The sequence below is a fragment of the Saccostrea echinata genome, unplaced genomic scaffold (genome assembly GCF_033153115.1).
Source record: "Saccostrea echinata isolate AGI-Se365-2 ecotype Australia unplaced genomic scaffold, CSIRO_AGI_Sech_v1 ptg000016l, whole genome shotgun sequence".
Lineage (NCBI taxonomy): Eukaryota > Metazoa > Mollusca > Bivalvia > Ostreida > Ostreidae > Saccostrea > Saccostrea echinata.
Window position 1 is genome coordinate 5349274 of NW_026889765.1, and position 16479 is coordinate 5365752.

The window sequence follows — 16479 nt, forward strand, 5'->3', positions numbered from 1 at the left end:
GAAGACTTTGTTGACACTAACAAAAGACATTGATAAAGATTTTGAGATAATCACTTTCTGTACCCCTGAAATCAAAGGTCAGAGGCATGTTGATTTAGTTCTGTGTTATTTTTTCACAAATGTAATCTTCCCTTCTATATTGTGAGAAGAAGTCTGAGACTTTATTTATACAAAAACAAATATATTTACGAGATCGAATTTTCTTATTCAATCTTCCATTTTTTCACGCAGATTTATTTGGGTAGGGTTCCAAAACGTCAACCTTTCTTATAACTTCTAAAGAAAAAAGGAAGACTATATTTTTATTTGTTGCACATAATTTTCCCAGAGTAAATCAAAGAGGATTACAATTATGGAAGCTACACATTTTTTTTATTTATATGTTTCACTTTCTTACACCAGCTAAGAAAATGATCTTGATTTTTTTAAAAATAATTACAAATGTGGAAACTTTTAATTTATTAAATGTGATAAAACAAATCAAAGAATGTACGTAAATGTATTCTTGCTTTAATAGTGATAGAACATCATTATAGCCCCGTTAGGCTTTCCTTTAATGGGGAAAAAAACATCTTGAATTATTAATGTAAAGTATAGTATTACCTTTTAATTTTATCATTTAAACTTTAAAGCTTTTAGAAATGAACACTTCATATCATAAGGTTGCGTGATGTAACCCCTATGTATTTACTTACTTACCTATGCCTGCTACCCCTTTTGTGACAAGATTCCTCCAGGCCCTATGTATCTGCCTAACAAGAATTTTCCTGCCAAAACCATGCAGCTTTTTTTCAAAAAATGACATGGGGTCAGTTTTCTACAATCCAAATGGAGAAAAATGACCCCAAGGGCATAATTTCTAATTTCTAAAAAGTGGGTCATTATTGACCAGGGGGACAAAATTCTACGTAGACAAATGATCCTAGGTCAATATTCTACGGGGGTCACTTTTTGTCGTTACACCGATACAATAACATAATCTACTAATCTCGGCAGACATTCTTTGGACTGACGCCTTCACCGAATCTCGGGACAGTCCTTGACAATTCATGTCTAGAAATTTAGCTCCAACTTCAACCGCTTGTCGCGGTTAAAGTCGGGACATACCTGTGTCCCACTCGCTTCATTTTGTCTCCTCAGCCATCCTTTTACTTATCATATTCATTGCCGTTCAATGCACATTTCTGTCCATTACATAAGGTAATTCCAACAATTTATCTAGCTCCTGTGTTTGCTTCGATTCAAACCGCCATTTTTATACTTTTTTTAAAATAAATGAGTTCCAACAGAGTCATTTGGAGGCTTTCGATCAATGCCCATTTCTGTGCATCATCTTCATTAGACAAGCTTCTCGAGGAGCTCTAGATGAGCGAAAATGGAGATAATACAGCATGGCCGTAGGAACCGGGGGCACAGGGGTAGTTGATGACCCCCCTTTTTTGCTTGTCAGGAAATTTTTCGTAGTGCTCCCTCAGCTATCAACTGAAAATGTATGGCTGTGCCCCCCCCCCCCTTCAAACTGAATTTGCTTCCTACGTGTACAGATCGATACACTAGCTGTAAAAATTGTTGGAGAAATACTAAGTCAAGATAAGACAAAGAGATTTCATTTAAATAAAATAGTTAGAAAGATATTCAAGCTGCAAATTTGAAGCAGGCAAAACACAGATATTCCCTGATTTTAACGACGACAAGCGATCGAAGTTGGGTCTGAACTTTGAACTGTATATGAAGGACTGTCCCGAGATTCGGTAGAGGTGTCAGTCCAAATATCTAGCCGATCCGAATCTCTGCCGAGATTAATAATCTACATAATTATGTACTCAAACAAGTTTTTGACGGTTACTTGGAAGAAACTTCAAAGGTCAAATACGTGTATTTTTGTTATTATGACTTATTAGATAGTTTTCAGTAGGCCCAAATTAGCAAGAGTTATTTCCCGTTGGCCGCCATATTGGAGGTCAACATGCCCATATTCCTTCATTATTCAACCAAATTTAACTTTTTATACTGGCCATTTTGGGGTAGGAAGCATTGTTTTTCTGAAAAATATACATTTGTTAAAGCCTCCTAACAATAGAAATTGGGACCGAAGCAACTGGAGGACAAAGCTTGTTGGGTACCGACTTGTCGGTGACCCTGACATCAAAAGTGTGTCTCGCTAAAATTGTGTCATTCCTAGCTGGAAGACTGCACGTGGAAAAACAAGAAGCGATTCACTGTAAATTTCAAAGATGGTTCGAGCATGGCACATGAACGATGTGACTGAAGACCAGAGGAAACCCCATATGACGGATCCCCCACAATTCGTCACGTTGGATCAACTGAAGGATCTGGGAGTTTTGTATTTTGAGGTAGGTCCTCAATTTCATTTTATGGTAGAGTGATGAAAAGAAATTAAGCTGAAAATTGTTTTGAAAAAGTAAAAATTTTCCTGGTTGGGGTAGGGGTAATTTGATTCTTTTAAATCATTATTTACAATTTTCATATATATCATGTATATATTTAAAAATAAGTATATCTGTTGGAGCACATATAACCAATGATTTATGCTCATTGTGTATGTGAATGACTTTCACGGTTCACCTCCGAGAACTTGTTTACCTTATATTTTTGCCCCAGTAAATATACCCATGTACCTCATATATTATATTATGCATTATGTAAAATGATATTTTTTAAAAGGATATATTTTATTGAAGGTTATCTTTAAATTTTGCAATGTATAGTTATAAGCAAAATATATCAGTTTATATAAAAAAAAAAACAATTATAATAGGAGTTAATTCACCAAACACCCCCCCCCCCACTGGAAAATACCCTTGAATGACCCTTTTGGGACCTCGGCAGTACCTATGCCCCTCGCCCTATCTAATCAGATATCTTAAGCTGCAGATCTGAAGCGCGATGGTCTGAAAAAATTGGGATGGACGACCAGAGCGCTACGGTGCTACTTATTGAAAAAACTGTAACTTTATTGCGCACAAAAAAAATACAAGTTCCTTAAAAAAAATGATCGATTAACCCTTGTTCGAATATTAGAGTTTTACATGCATGCTTAAGTTAAAACATTTTGGTAGTAGATTAATTATTGAAACCAATTTGGGACCCTTGGGGCATGTATATACAAATGTCCTCTAAAAAAAAATAAGAATTTTTTCATATTTAAATTTTCATATACAAATTTAAATTGAAAAATTCCCAATTTTTTGTAGAGGACACAAGTAGAAAGGAACACACATAAGAAGAAATTCAGAACTGATAGCAGCAACATGTAGACATAAAAAAAAAATTAATTATTTTTTTTAAATCTAGAGATTATCTATATAAATGTTTACAAAAAATATAATTAATATACGTACAAAAAGTTGTAACATGTATATTTGTACTAAAGTATTACATTTATTTGGTTCGTTTTAAAGATTATATAATGCACTATATTTCTTATTTTAAAAATATTGATTAAAAAATTACCTAGCTTGATAAGTAACATACATGTATCACTCTCACTTGACTTAATCCACACAATTTTTTTCTTTATTTGTTAAACTATAAAAAATTATTTTATGTAAATTATTTCAATTTTTTATTTGTTGGTACATGTATTAAATGTTAATGCATTGATTGCATGTGGAAAGTTAAAAAGGAGTTGGGTTGTTCAATCATATATATAAAAATATATATACATGTATTTGATATACTTGAAACGCAAAAACAGTCTTTTTACCATTCTATTTTGAACAGTTCCTAGTTACTGTACATATATATCATGCATGCATGAGAGGAATTCACATGCAATAAAAGGATATAAATTATGAAATCAAGAACATAATATTTAGCCACGAATCAATTCCAAAAAAAAAATTTTGATACTAGTACCATATGTTCTTTAACATTAATTTAATACGACAGATAGAACAAGCTGTTATACATAAATTATGCAGTTATAATATAAAATGATATAGTGAAAACAATAGAAATTGGGACCGAAGCAACTGGAGGACAAAGCGTGTTGGGTACCGACTCGTCGGTGACCCCGACATCAAAAGTGTGTCTCGCACTATAAAAAATTAATTTATGTAAATTAATTCAATTTTTTATTTGTTGGTACATGTATTAAATGTTAATGCATTGATTGCATGTGGAAAGTTAAAAAGGAGTTGGGTTGTTCAATCATATATATAAAAATATATATATTTGATATACTTGAAACGCAAAAACAGTCTTTTTACCATTCTACTTTGAACAGTTCCTAGTTACTGTACATATATATCTCCTACATTACTATTCTGACCGGGGAGAGAACAAAGATTCTATTGTGCCTCAATTTTGATTTCACTAAAGTCTTATGAATAACCCAGCTGTTGGTACTACTAGTATTTAAACATAATATTACAAAAGTTGAAACAACACACTGAAAAACATATACATCATATAACTATAAATTGTTGATTAAACTTTATGATAATAATTATTGATAGATCAGCTCAGACCCTGCTAAGGCCGAGGAACAGGTGAATAAATTACGTAAGGACCGAGGGTACACATACCAGGACGAGATCACGTGTAGCAGGGACAAACTGCCTAACTACGAGGAGAAGGTATTCAGCCTCTAATATGGGGGGGGGGGGGATTAATGTGTTATAAAGAGATCTCAGTGCTGTCAAACATGCACTTGTAGAGGGATGTCAGGATCGCGGGGGGAAGGGGGTCAGGAGACCCCCTCCCGAGATTTTCAGAGTTTTCAAAGTTGTATAGATAAGTAAGGAAAAGATGACACTGTAAGCCCACCTCCCCAGAAAACACGGATCGACCTCTTAGAAAACATCGATCCCTGGTAAAATGGTAGTAATTAATATATACGGAGGAAAGCGAATTGGTCAGACGACACAAAATTGGTCAAAGTATATAATTTTCCCCAAGAATTTATAATTGAAATATTGCTACTTAAAGAATTTTCCTGGGGAAATCACTTGAACTGCTGATATCACGATTTTAATTTGGTTTATATATTTTTTCAGACATATATTGAAAACAGTTTAGAAATCAAAAGATTCAAATAATTATAAATATTTTTGGTATATTACAAAGAGATTCCAAAGCAGATATTCAAGGGACGTATCGTCAAACCTTAAATTCATAGTAGAATTCTTTTTAGCTCACCTGATGATCTACAAATAATTACCTTGAATATTGATATAAGTAGGAATGCAAGACCTTAAGTTCATTGTATGAACGCTGGTCATTTCATCTGTTTTCTGGTTTGTTTTCGACTGAAAAATTTTCTATTAGATATATATATATATGTGTCATGGTCGGTGATAACTTCGTCTTTCATGTACTCTAAAATTGGTTTGCAGTTGAAGATTTTCTTTGAGGAGCACTTGCACGCAGACGAAGAGATTCGCTACATTACAGAGGGCAGTGGTTACTTCGATGTCCGCGACAAAAATGACAAATGGATCCGGATTGAAGTGCTTCCAAATGACCTGATCATTCTTCCGGCGGGCATTTACCATAGGTTTACTCTTGATGAAAAGGTGAGAAAATATGCTAGACTTGATCACCAAGACGCTTCGACTATCCCGCTTTCTAATAGGAAAACGTCTAAATGATTGAGACTAAAATATGCATGACAGTGAGCAAAGATTTTTATATGTAACTTCGATAATGTTAAACAACGTCCATGTTATTCCTTTAGTTTTTGAGTGTGTATTACTGTTGGTATATTACTCACTTTTAATTCTTATATTAACACAAAATTGATACCATGAAAGATCGGTGCCTACAATAGTTGAACTATTTGTTTGTATTCCTGTTATGTATAACAGCTAATTTGCTTGCTTCAAATTGTATTTGTTTGTTAAATTTGTTTGTTTTTTTATTTTGAATGAGATCATTTTAGTTTTAATATAAAATTGATTTTGTAGAACTACATAAAAGCTCATCGTTACTTTGTCGGGGAACCTGTATGGACCCCACACAACAGACCAGCGGACGACATGGATGTTCGAAAAGAATACGTTAAAAACCACATGACGTCAGGATAAACTGATACCGCCATAAAAGCGTCTGATTCCAGTTTATTCTAAATGGACTGTCCTGCTGTAAATAATATGTTATATTAGAACTATTTCCATGAACGAACTCCTTCAATATTACTTTTGTTTATAAGAGTGCATACAATGTACGTTTATGACAATAGCACAATAATCCCGATTCATGTTTAATATTTTGACATCAGTTAGGAATTTAAAATTCCTTGGTACAATAAAAATCATATGTAGTTATATATAACCTTAAGCATATATCTGTAATTGTGGAAATATTTGTTATAGATTTTGTTTGAAGAGGAGGGGACCTTTTCGAGAAGATTTGGAAAATTTTATAATTTCTTAAGTTATAAAATTATTTCTGCATTTCTATACAATTAACCTCCATAAAATTTTTAAAACTTGGAGATATTATTTCCCTCAAATATATCCACATTTACATAAACAGTCCTAAAATACATAATGCTACCAACATAACTAACAACTATCATTGAATTTTTCGGGTTTTAATAAAGTTGATCTTATTTGTGTTCTGTTTTTCTTTGCCTGGGTAATGATTACATGAAAGCCTTGTTATACATGTACAATGTTGCATAAAGACGTGATATCAAAAATGGTTACTGTTACATAAAACCATTACAATTCAATGTAAATTCACATTATTCTGCGAGAAAGATATATATATATATATATATAAGGAGGGTATCAATACACGAAATATCAAAAAAAAAATAAATAAATAAATAAAATAAAAATAAAAAATTACAATTGTTGCATTGCTTGTGGAATGAAATTTTTATTTTTTATTTTTGTAAATTTCTATACATAAAAACCTTCTTCATAGCGATCCAAGCATTTAAATCTTTATTTCATTACAACTGAATTAGTTCTAAAAACGCATGTACACACATTGGGTCAAAGCACATTGCGAATATTTAAATGTCGTATTGATCCTTGATTTATATACATGTATTGTTGTAGATAAGGTTTAAATTCTAGCTTGTTAGTTCTTTGAGTCGAAAATAAATATCCGACATTTTGGTACGTTTAGGATATACATTTAACAAATGTCCGTCCAACCTTTGGATGTTCGGACGGTCCAGGGAGGTAAAAAGGGGAGTATTATTCCTCCGGCCGATGAGGGGTATTACCCTAAACTTCCGCCGATCCTTTCAGCGCAACCACCTGGAAAAAGTAGGTAAACAGAGGGAATAGTGTCGATTGATCTTGTTACTGAACTTGTTTACATGCATCTATGTATATATAATACTTATGTTCATGACGTTTTGCTAAAATAAAATACGGAACTTGAGATTAAATTTAGGATAATTTAATCAAATAGGCAAATGAAAAATAGTATCTCAATATTTTTATCCAGATCATATGATTTCTTTTAATATGTATGAATTTTCATATACCATATAAATTATAAGAACATTCCAAACTTTAAAAGCTTAATACACATGAAGTAGCATATTAAACTTTACTTACGTCAGAAACAATGTTAAGATAAGTACATGACATTGTATACCTGCAGTAACATTTTTTTGCATTTTATAAATTTTTTCTCGACAAGACACACGCGTGGTAAATAAATAAATACTTAAATAATAAACAGGTAATAAAAGGGAAAAACTGATTTTATATGATTATTTCAAAGCTAGGTCAATTTCAGCGGTCAGTACTAATGCCCTCAGATGTGCAGTTCTAGTTTTATATAACAATGTCTGTCCCTCGCCGCATTGAAAGGTACAAAATTCAGTGATTTTTTTTCAAAGTAGGTTTAAGATCGGAGACTTCGAACGACTTCGAGGTCAGTGAAACCATGAAATAATGAGAAAACGTTCAGTATTCAAGCTCAAAAGTCCGCTCATACAATACAAATCAGAGGTAGGATCGGGTGCCATCGAGGAGTGAGCATCCCCTGCCGACCGGTCACACCCGCCTTGTGCTCCTGGCCTTGTTATGAACAGGGAAAACGGAAAAATCCGTAGACATTCAGTGTGTAAATAATGGCCTAACAATTAGTATGAAAAAAGTCAGTCAGTATTTGACTTAACGATAGATTGTACTTGCTGACAAGGTCATTGTATCGACCATAGAACTTGCGAAATGATGACTTTAAAGGAGACTGTTGATTTTCTAGTTTCATCAACTTGTTTGTCGATAGGTTGCCTCGTTTTAAAATTTTTGTACGTAGAGCATGCTCTTGAGTATCGAATCAACTGGGAGACAAAAACCTCATATGCAGGTGATAAGGGTATATTGCTACAGAAGTTAGGGAAGTTGACGATTGAAATGTTGAAATTATGTTTATCATAAAGCTTGGTTGATAGGTTACCATTAACGTCTTTTTCTAGTAAAATATCCAAATATGAAACAGATGTGTCAGACTCTGTGGTATCTTTTATTTCAAGCTCACTTGGATATATCGAGTCGACATATGAATGAAAGTAGCTATTGTTAACTGATAATACGTTGTTGATATATCTAAATGTCGAGCTGAAGGTCACAGCCAGTGTTTTCTTCTTCTCATGTATAAGAAAATCTAAAGCTAAACATAAGCTTAAAATCAATATATATTTTAATCCCAGTTCAAAAAGTAAATTGTACTAGCTGTACTTAAAGTATAAATCAGTTCGAAATACTTTTGCAAAGTATAATTTTAAGGTATAAAGGAAAGTAATTAATCTTGGTAAATATTCTGATCTCCAAGAGGTTTTGCATCAAGGTACAAATTTTCCGCCCTCTTACGCTCAAACATGTCGCTCTGTAAGTATCAAGTGACACATTATAAAAATCCAGAGAAGATGTATGGGATTCAGGAAAAGTACATTCCTTCTTTCTTTCTCAATAGGGCCCGATCCCCCTTCTTATATCTCGTTATTCTTGGCTCCGCCACCTGCTAACAAGAAGGCGAGTGTATATGAAGATGAGCCCCCATCCTGCTGGGAGAAGACTGGCTGTTTGTGTCAAAAATCAGGTAATTATCAGTGTAATTTTACCTAAGTCATTTGATAATCTCATTTAAATGGTGGATGAATCTGCTACCACTAATCATTTAATCATAATATCACCTGTCAGGTCTTATATTGTAGACTTGTCACTTATACACGTGTTTTTGTCAGCACTTGTCAGATAATTACATCGACTTGTCAGAGCTTTTTGTGGATTTGTCCCTTATTCATGTGTTTCTGTAAACACTTTTCAGATAATTATATCAACCCGTCAGCTTTTTTGTTGACTTGACACTTATTCATTGTTTCTGATATTACTTGTTGGATAATTATATTGACTTGTCAGATCTTGTTGTTAACTTGGTACTTATTCACGTGGTTAAACATTCAGCATGAAAACGTGCTCATGCCCAGTTTGTGCCATCCAGTTGACAACCTATATTTCTGATAAATCCACATAAGGATCTGACAAGTCAACATTATACAATTAATTACCCCTTATGCGGTCAACATGGTAAAATAAGGACCCGAGACCTGGCCCACGAGGTGACCTGACCTGACCGAGGCCGCGTAGCGGCCGAGGTCAGGTCAGGTCAGCGAGTGGGCCAGGTCGAGGGTCCTTATTTTACCATATTGAACTCATAAGGGGTAATCAATTGTTTTATTATACCGATATAAGTTAAGGCAATTTTTGTAAGCTTAATTACTAAAATAATCAATTACATGTATAAGACCTATGAACTGTTATCAGTGTTCCATCGGGATCGGGATTCGCTAGTGAAGTTGTTCACTTTTCGGCTGCTAGTCTTGTAAGTTTTTGCACCGCCGATTTATTAAAACACTCTGTGATTGTCAGTAACATTGCATTTTTATAAATTCACAGATACCATTCCCGACTACAATGACAATCTGGTGTAGACTTTAAGTGTACAAGAGAGCCGAGTCTGCGTTCGTTGAATTTGACATTGTATTGTAACGAAAGTTAATTTCAATGAAAACGATAAATGTTATGACGCATCTAAAGGCCAATCGTGTTCCGTATCCTAAAAATACTATACATATTTTTATAACGGCAATTTTTGTAATGTAAAATCATTACTGTATGCATATTTTTTTTTTAATTTGAATGGAATTTGGAGTAACAGGTCATTTTAAGCGGTCATTAATTTTATTGACCGGTCATTATACCCCACGTGCAATGATTCCTAGGTCATTATTGCTGTAAAAGGTACTTTTTGGAGTCATTATTGAGTTTAAAAGCCTTCTAACAAGCCAATCAAATTTGAGTATTCTTATAGAGGTATAATAATATCTTCTGACACATCGACATCACTTCTAGCATACTTATCTGACAAGTCGACATACATGTAATCATCTGACAGTCGACATCTGACAAGTCAACATTTTTCTTTCTAGTCGACTTAGCAGACATAACATCCTACAAGTCGACATTATATGTTGCAAGTCGATCGACATCATTACCTAACAAGTCGACATAATATATGGCAAGTCGACATTATTATCTGGCAAGTCGAATTGATCATTGAAAATTTATGTCGACTTGTTAGATAATAATGATGAATTGTCGAAATTAATATGTTTAGTTGTCAGATAAATATGACGAGTTCTCAGATAATTATATTAACTTGTCAGATAAGTGTTAAATTGTCAAAAAATTATGAAGATTTGTCAGAAAATTATGTCTACTTGTCAGGAAATTATCATAATGTCGATTTGTCGGCACAATACCTAGACCTACCTTTAACACAGTATACGATAACTGAAATGTATACTGTAGACAAATTGACCTCTACATGTAACATTGCAGACAAAAAAATAACTTTAACTGCAAAAATATGCGATAAAGTATGAATGAAATACGATGAACGTGTTTATTATATCGTACTATAGCAAACATAGCTAATTCATGTTTGTGTCCTCTCAAATATTACGTCTGATGACCTTTTTCTTTTGTATTGCTTGTCAAAGAATTTTTGTTTGATAGGGCACCCCCCCCCCACCCCTCCTCCTCTAACTGAAATTGCTTCCTACGGGCCTGATATGCCATACTTATCAATGTTTCATGTTTCTTTTCTTTATTTCAGATATGCGATTTTTAATTTTTGCGCTATTGCTGGGTTTCGGAATCCTGTATACATACGAGGGTAAGCTAACGTGGAATAAAGACTGTAACAATATATTGTATTCTAAAATTTTATACATCACGTCAGTATGAATGACATATATTTAGTATCTAAATCTAAGAATCAATCATGAACTTTTAGAAATTCTTAATTACAAGATATCCATTGGAAATGGAGAGATAGAGAGAGACCTAATCATTCCTGTTGATTTCTACATTCGCAATATATTTTCTTAATGTTCGAGCACTCCCCTTTGTATTTTTGATATTTTTAGGTATTACCTACATAGACCTCTGCCCCGCAGCCTCCTCCTTGCCCCTGTTATTGGGAATTGAAGGGGGTTCCCTGCTGTTTTACTTGTTTCTTTACCTTGTTCTGTTACCAGCGACTGAAAATCGGCGTCCAGTGAGACAAAGCGAGGAAGACATTCTTAGCAAACAGTTCAATTATTTGATTCGTGTTGTCCTTTTATTCGTCTATATTACTTATCTATATGTAATATGGATAATTGGTGAGTAAATGTCTTTATTTAATTGAAGGGGGGGGGGGGGGTCACCTGTCGGATTGTATAATTTGATGTTTAAGAGAAATTTGAAACAAAACTATAAATTATAAAACAAAATGTCATATGTTATTAAATTGATTTCGTACTATTACAATTCAAAAATAAATTATATATGTATTTTTACAAATAAAAAGAATCATAGCGTTCGAAATGAAATTTTCATCAATCAATTCGAACATTATCCAATAACTACGTAATCAATTTATAGAGATAAGGTCCCAGTGAGGAGGTAGACCCCATCACAACTGGGACCTCCTTTTGGAACCTCCTAAGAAATCCATGTACTATAGTAATTAAACACTGGCATTAATGTCTGATGACACGTTCTTCAGTTGTATTTATAATTTTTCCCAAGAATTTCTGATTGAAGTATACTGCTCAATATGTACTTTAACAAGTTTCTCACAAAAAGGGTTAAACATTGTATTACCTGGCATTTGTTCAAGATTCAAGACAGGGCTCGAAATAATTGATGGCCCGCTGATCTGGGGCCAGTGAATTTTCAATCTGAGCTAGTTTACATTGCAGAGGGCATGTGCCCTTTGGGTCAGCATTTTTTATGCAATTAATAGCGATTCTCTGTAACGACTTAAACTTCTTTGCCACGCATGGTCACCGATTTTGATGAAACTTTGCCCATTATTACAACTTGACACCAGAAACATATATCAAACAAAATTTCGTTGCTATGTGTCTTGGTTGCCATGGTAATAGCCAGAAAAGTTGAAAAAATAGAGATTTTCAGCTACTTTAAATCTTTATTAAGCCTTAATAAATACTAAGAAAAACAAACAAACTATTCTCCGAAAAACATGACACCTTGTTGCCAGTTATGCTATAAAGAAACTATTTAGAATTTATCTCTAAGTAAGTGGTAACCATGGGTACATTTGGAATACATTTTAGATGCTGAAAAATGCTCAATATTCACAAATGATAGATGTTACATGATCAAACTCAATCAACAACCTAAGAAAAACAATGAAAAATATTTGACATTATGTAGTTAGGTATTGACAATATTATTCTAAAAATAACTTTCATGGTTGCCATGGTAACACAGTGGCACCATGCAAAATATGTTGCTATGATTGGTTTAATGCTACTATCGTGAGGAAAAACAATTAAGTTCATGACTGGCACATATACATCCTTAGGACCTTGCAACACCGATAACATAAGAAAAATTGAGATTAATTGTTACTTTGCAGTGTAACCATGGAAACAACGTACTAGTTGTTTAAAGTGATATTTTTTTGCTGCTTTAGGAATTTACTAACCTTTTAATCAAGAAATATATTATTTGAATCACCTTGAATAGTACTTATCTCGTAGAACAAAAGTTGAATATCATATATTGATATGTTGAAAAATACAACATTGTTGCTATGGTTACCAAGAAGAGAAAATGTTCGATTTTGTTAATTTTATGTCAATATTCGACCCTATGTGCCAGCTTTTTGCATCCAGTTAGAGATTGGGTGGTAGTCAAAATTGAAAGTCAGGTTAGTTGTTGACATATATCAATAATTAAAGTTTTGGGAATCTACATACAAGGGTACGTATCCAAGGAAACAGAGTATTTTTCAGATTTTTATGCATGTTTTTTCGCCTTATTTTCATAGCAAAGCACTTTTTAAAGAATTGAAATTGATTTTTTTGAAATGTGAAAATTAGGGTCACACCAACGCCTTTAACAATTGATCATCTGTTATATAGAAATATGCCTTTTTAAAATATAGGATAAGATTAAAACACTAAGATAGTAAATTTAAAATCCCTTCGTGGTATTAAAACCGTGGCAACCATTGCCAACCTATAAGAAATATCATATTTTGTCCTTGGTATATGTTACAAGTATCTCTTTTCTATTATTTGCTTGCATTTCAACCTAAAATTGTTTTTATTCTTAAGTGTATGACTTTATAAAATTAAATGAACAAAATTATTACTTTTGAATACATTGTTTCCATAGTAACGTAGGCTATAGTTGATTTACCAAACATGTTTATCATGCATTGAAGACACCAGGCCTTCAACTTTCGGAAACAGTCATTGCCACTTGTTTGCTTTGCCGCAAACGTTAACTGTGGGACTCTGAACATGTTGAAAAATGCCATTTTTCAAACTTTAGGATACGTTGCTATGGTAACCATGACACGTAGCAACTAATTTTTGCCTGATTTGCCTTTATGGTATCAAAGACTTTTATCATAGAGAGTTTGGAGAAATTCTGAGACTATGCGTGCCACAACTCCTATATAAAAGTTGAATGGCTCTTAATTCACAGTCGGGCTAGTTAGCTTGACAGGGTCTGCGGTTTCTTGTTTTGTTAAGTGTGTACTTCTAAGTATCACAATATAAAATTTTTTACTATTATTATTATGGTCTTGGGCTAGTCATTTTAAAATCTACTGTCCCAGTGGGACAGTGAAAGTACTAAGCTGACCAGTAAAAATTTAAGGCGATAGCCCGAGTGACCAGTAAACAAAAATAATTATTTCTAGCCCTGCAAGAGCGTGGTGTTTCCTATTTAATCCCATTTGGAGTCTCGTGAATTGTTGATATCACAAGTTTTGGAATATAGTTTTGAGGAAATTTGCAACCAGTTTAGAGACAACAAGACAATAATGATATAAAATATTTTTGGTATATTACGAAAAAATACCAGAAAGGATACTCCAGGAATGTGTCGTCAGAAGTCATGACTTTGTTTTCTTGCTTTCAGGCTGTGTTCAGATTTTTGAAATATCTTCCGATTCAGTAAACAAGTCGAGGGAAATCGGAAGCAAGGCTAAAAATGAGTCGTGGTACTGTGACACAAACTTTTATGACGTCATATACTACAGCAATATATGTCAATCAGTTGTACAGTCTCTGATAGGACTACTAGTCATAATATTCTGGATGTCGAACCCATCCGAAAGTAAGTTGATTCTTAATTCAAGAGAGAAGTTACCAAGTTACTGTTACTGAGGGAAAACGTATTTTCAGAAACTAGAAATCATAGTATACATGTATAAACTTTATAATATTCTATTAATTATATTTATCAAAGGGCTAATTCATATCATTTTAGTATTAAACCTCTACTATTTTTTCCCGATTTAAAATTAGATCATTATATATACGAATGATTCCTTAGAAATCGGTGTGAATGGACTAATCACCGTTTTGTCGTGCGTTATATTCAAGTTAGCTAATTCCTTCTTCGAAATCTGTATCGATATAATAAAAAGGGGTATCATTCTCTAAAATAGATAAAGAAATGATTAATTTATTTATCATTTTATGATATACAGTTAAAGTATATCAGTGAGGGAGTGAGCAAGATTCCAGTTCCCCTTGACCAGGGCTTTTTCCCCCTCGTCAAATAGTCCTTGCCTCGAGGAACTGGAATCTTGCTCACTCCCTCACTGATATACTTTAACTGCATGTATATCATATAATGATAAATAAATTAATCATTTCTTTATCTTTTTTACAGAATGATACCCCCTTTTTTTCCTTTATGCAGAATTATGTTTTCTAATAACATACTTATTCCCTACGTATATTAAAATTCGCCATTTGATTAAATGCTTTTAGTAAAACTATATTACACTCTTTTCAGAGCAAAGGTTCATGAGAATGAAATGGAAAGCGTGGTTTCGGATGTTAGATCATGATAAGGATGGGATAATCAGTCAAGCCGATATGAACAATACTAATGAAAAACTGGAGTCCATTCGCATATACCTCAGGCAGAGAAATGTACCATTGGATCCAAAGAAATCTAAAACTTGGTGGCAAACGCATATTTTTCGAAGAGGGACGAATTCTATAACCTTTGATCAATTCTGCAATACCCACAATAATTTTACTGTCCAATATACTGAATCTCAAGAGTTTCAGTCAGCTGTACTCCGTTGTGTAACGGAGTTTTTTGATTTTTTCTCTACGCATGAGCAAGGTCGAAATCATATTTTAACTGATGAAAACTTTGTGCGCTTTTGGAACATGTTAGCTGGTATTGATGAAAAACATGCTCGAGAACATTTAATGGAATTTCCTGCATTACTCTCAACTGGTGATCTTATGTTAGCATGGATGGGATTTTTACAAAATACGAATCGTTTTGCTTATAAATATTACGAGTCTCAAGCCGTTTATCATATTTTAAAATAAAAACAATTCGAAAGAATCTTTTGATGGAGATTGTGATTGATTTGAAAAGGGAGGGAAACTTCACAGATTAACGGGCATTCACAAGAACAGAAAAAAACGAATTTGACCTTAAACTGCAATTTTTGTAATCTAAATGATAATTATACTAGTAGCCATTGTTATTAATACACTGTTAATAAATTTATAGGTGCGAATAAGAAAGGAGTACTACACATCTTTCGAATGTTTGTCATACATACTTCTTGTTTTACAAAGTGCCTCAATTTTACAAAACATGCATCAAGTATAAAATAATTGTGAAAGATTAACATGCAAGTGTATAATTATGCTTGTCGAATTTTTGTGAAGGTCATATTGTGATCACCATTTTTTGCAGAAAAAATTAACTGATATCTGCAAATTGTACTAGATGTAAATGTGGAATTAAATACTCACAATTTCTACTAATTAACCAGAATTTTAATCCAGTTTTTCAATTCATGTGCATGGTTAACATGTGCAATGTACCTCATATTTCTATAATATTTCTATAATTATTCAAGCCTCTGTCGGGGCAGTCCTTTAATTCCCTAAGTTTGTGCGTGTATGTGTAT

At 33.3% G+C, this 16479-nt stretch overlaps 2 protein-coding genes across 2 annotated transcripts; both read left to right on the plus strand.

Moving 5' to 3' along the window:
- Nucleotides 1-2143: 2143 nt before the first annotated feature.
- On the plus strand, nucleotides 2144-6582 carry LOC133188846 (acireductone dioxygenase-like). The gene is made up of 4 exons (XM_061324329.1): nucleotides 2144-2354; nucleotides 4482-4601; nucleotides 5361-5540; nucleotides 5931-6582. Exons 1-4 carry the CDS (start codon nucleotides 2235-2237, stop codon nucleotides 6048-6050), a joined length of 540 nt encoding a protein of 179 aa, XP_061180313.1. The 5' UTR covers nucleotides 2144-2234; the 3' UTR covers nucleotides 6051-6582.
- Nucleotides 6583-11117: 4535 nt separating this feature from the next.
- Nucleotides 11118-16229, plus strand: LOC133188848 (uncharacterized). Its single transcript, XM_061324330.1, has 4 exons — nucleotides 11118-11175; nucleotides 11429-11665; nucleotides 14448-14645; nucleotides 15333-16229. Exons 1-4 carry the CDS (start codon nucleotides 11118-11120, stop codon nucleotides 15884-15886), a joined length of 1047 nt encoding a protein of 348 aa, XP_061180314.1. The 3' UTR covers nucleotides 15887-16229.
- Nucleotides 16230-16479: the final 250 nt, after the last annotated feature.

Bases quoted from the DNA above. Each gene is read 5' to 3' on its own strand.
- LOC133188846 (XM_061324329.1), top strand. From the start codon at position 2,235: ATGGTTCGAGCATGGCACATGAACGATGTGACTGAAGACCAGAGGAAA. The intron at 2,355-4,481 runs GTAGGTCCTCAA...AATTATTGATAG, and splicing joins TGGGAGTTTTGTATTTTGAG to ATCAGCTCAGACCCTGCTAA. The intron at 4,602-5,360 runs GTATTCAGCCTC...ATTGGTTTGCAG, and splicing joins TGCCTAACTACGAGGAGAAG to TTGAAGATTTTCTTTGAGGA.
- LOC133188848 (XM_061324330.1), top strand. From the start codon at position 11,118: ATGCGATTTTTAATTTTTGCGCTATTGCTGGGTTTCGGAATCCTGTAT. The intron at 11,176-11,428 runs GTAAGCTAACGT...TGATATTTTTAG, and splicing joins AATCCTGTATACATACGAGG to GTATTACCTACATAGACCTC. The intron at 14,646-15,332 runs GTAAGTTGATTC...CACTCTTTTCAG, and splicing joins GATGTCGAACCCATCCGAAA to AGCAAAGGTTCATGAGAATG.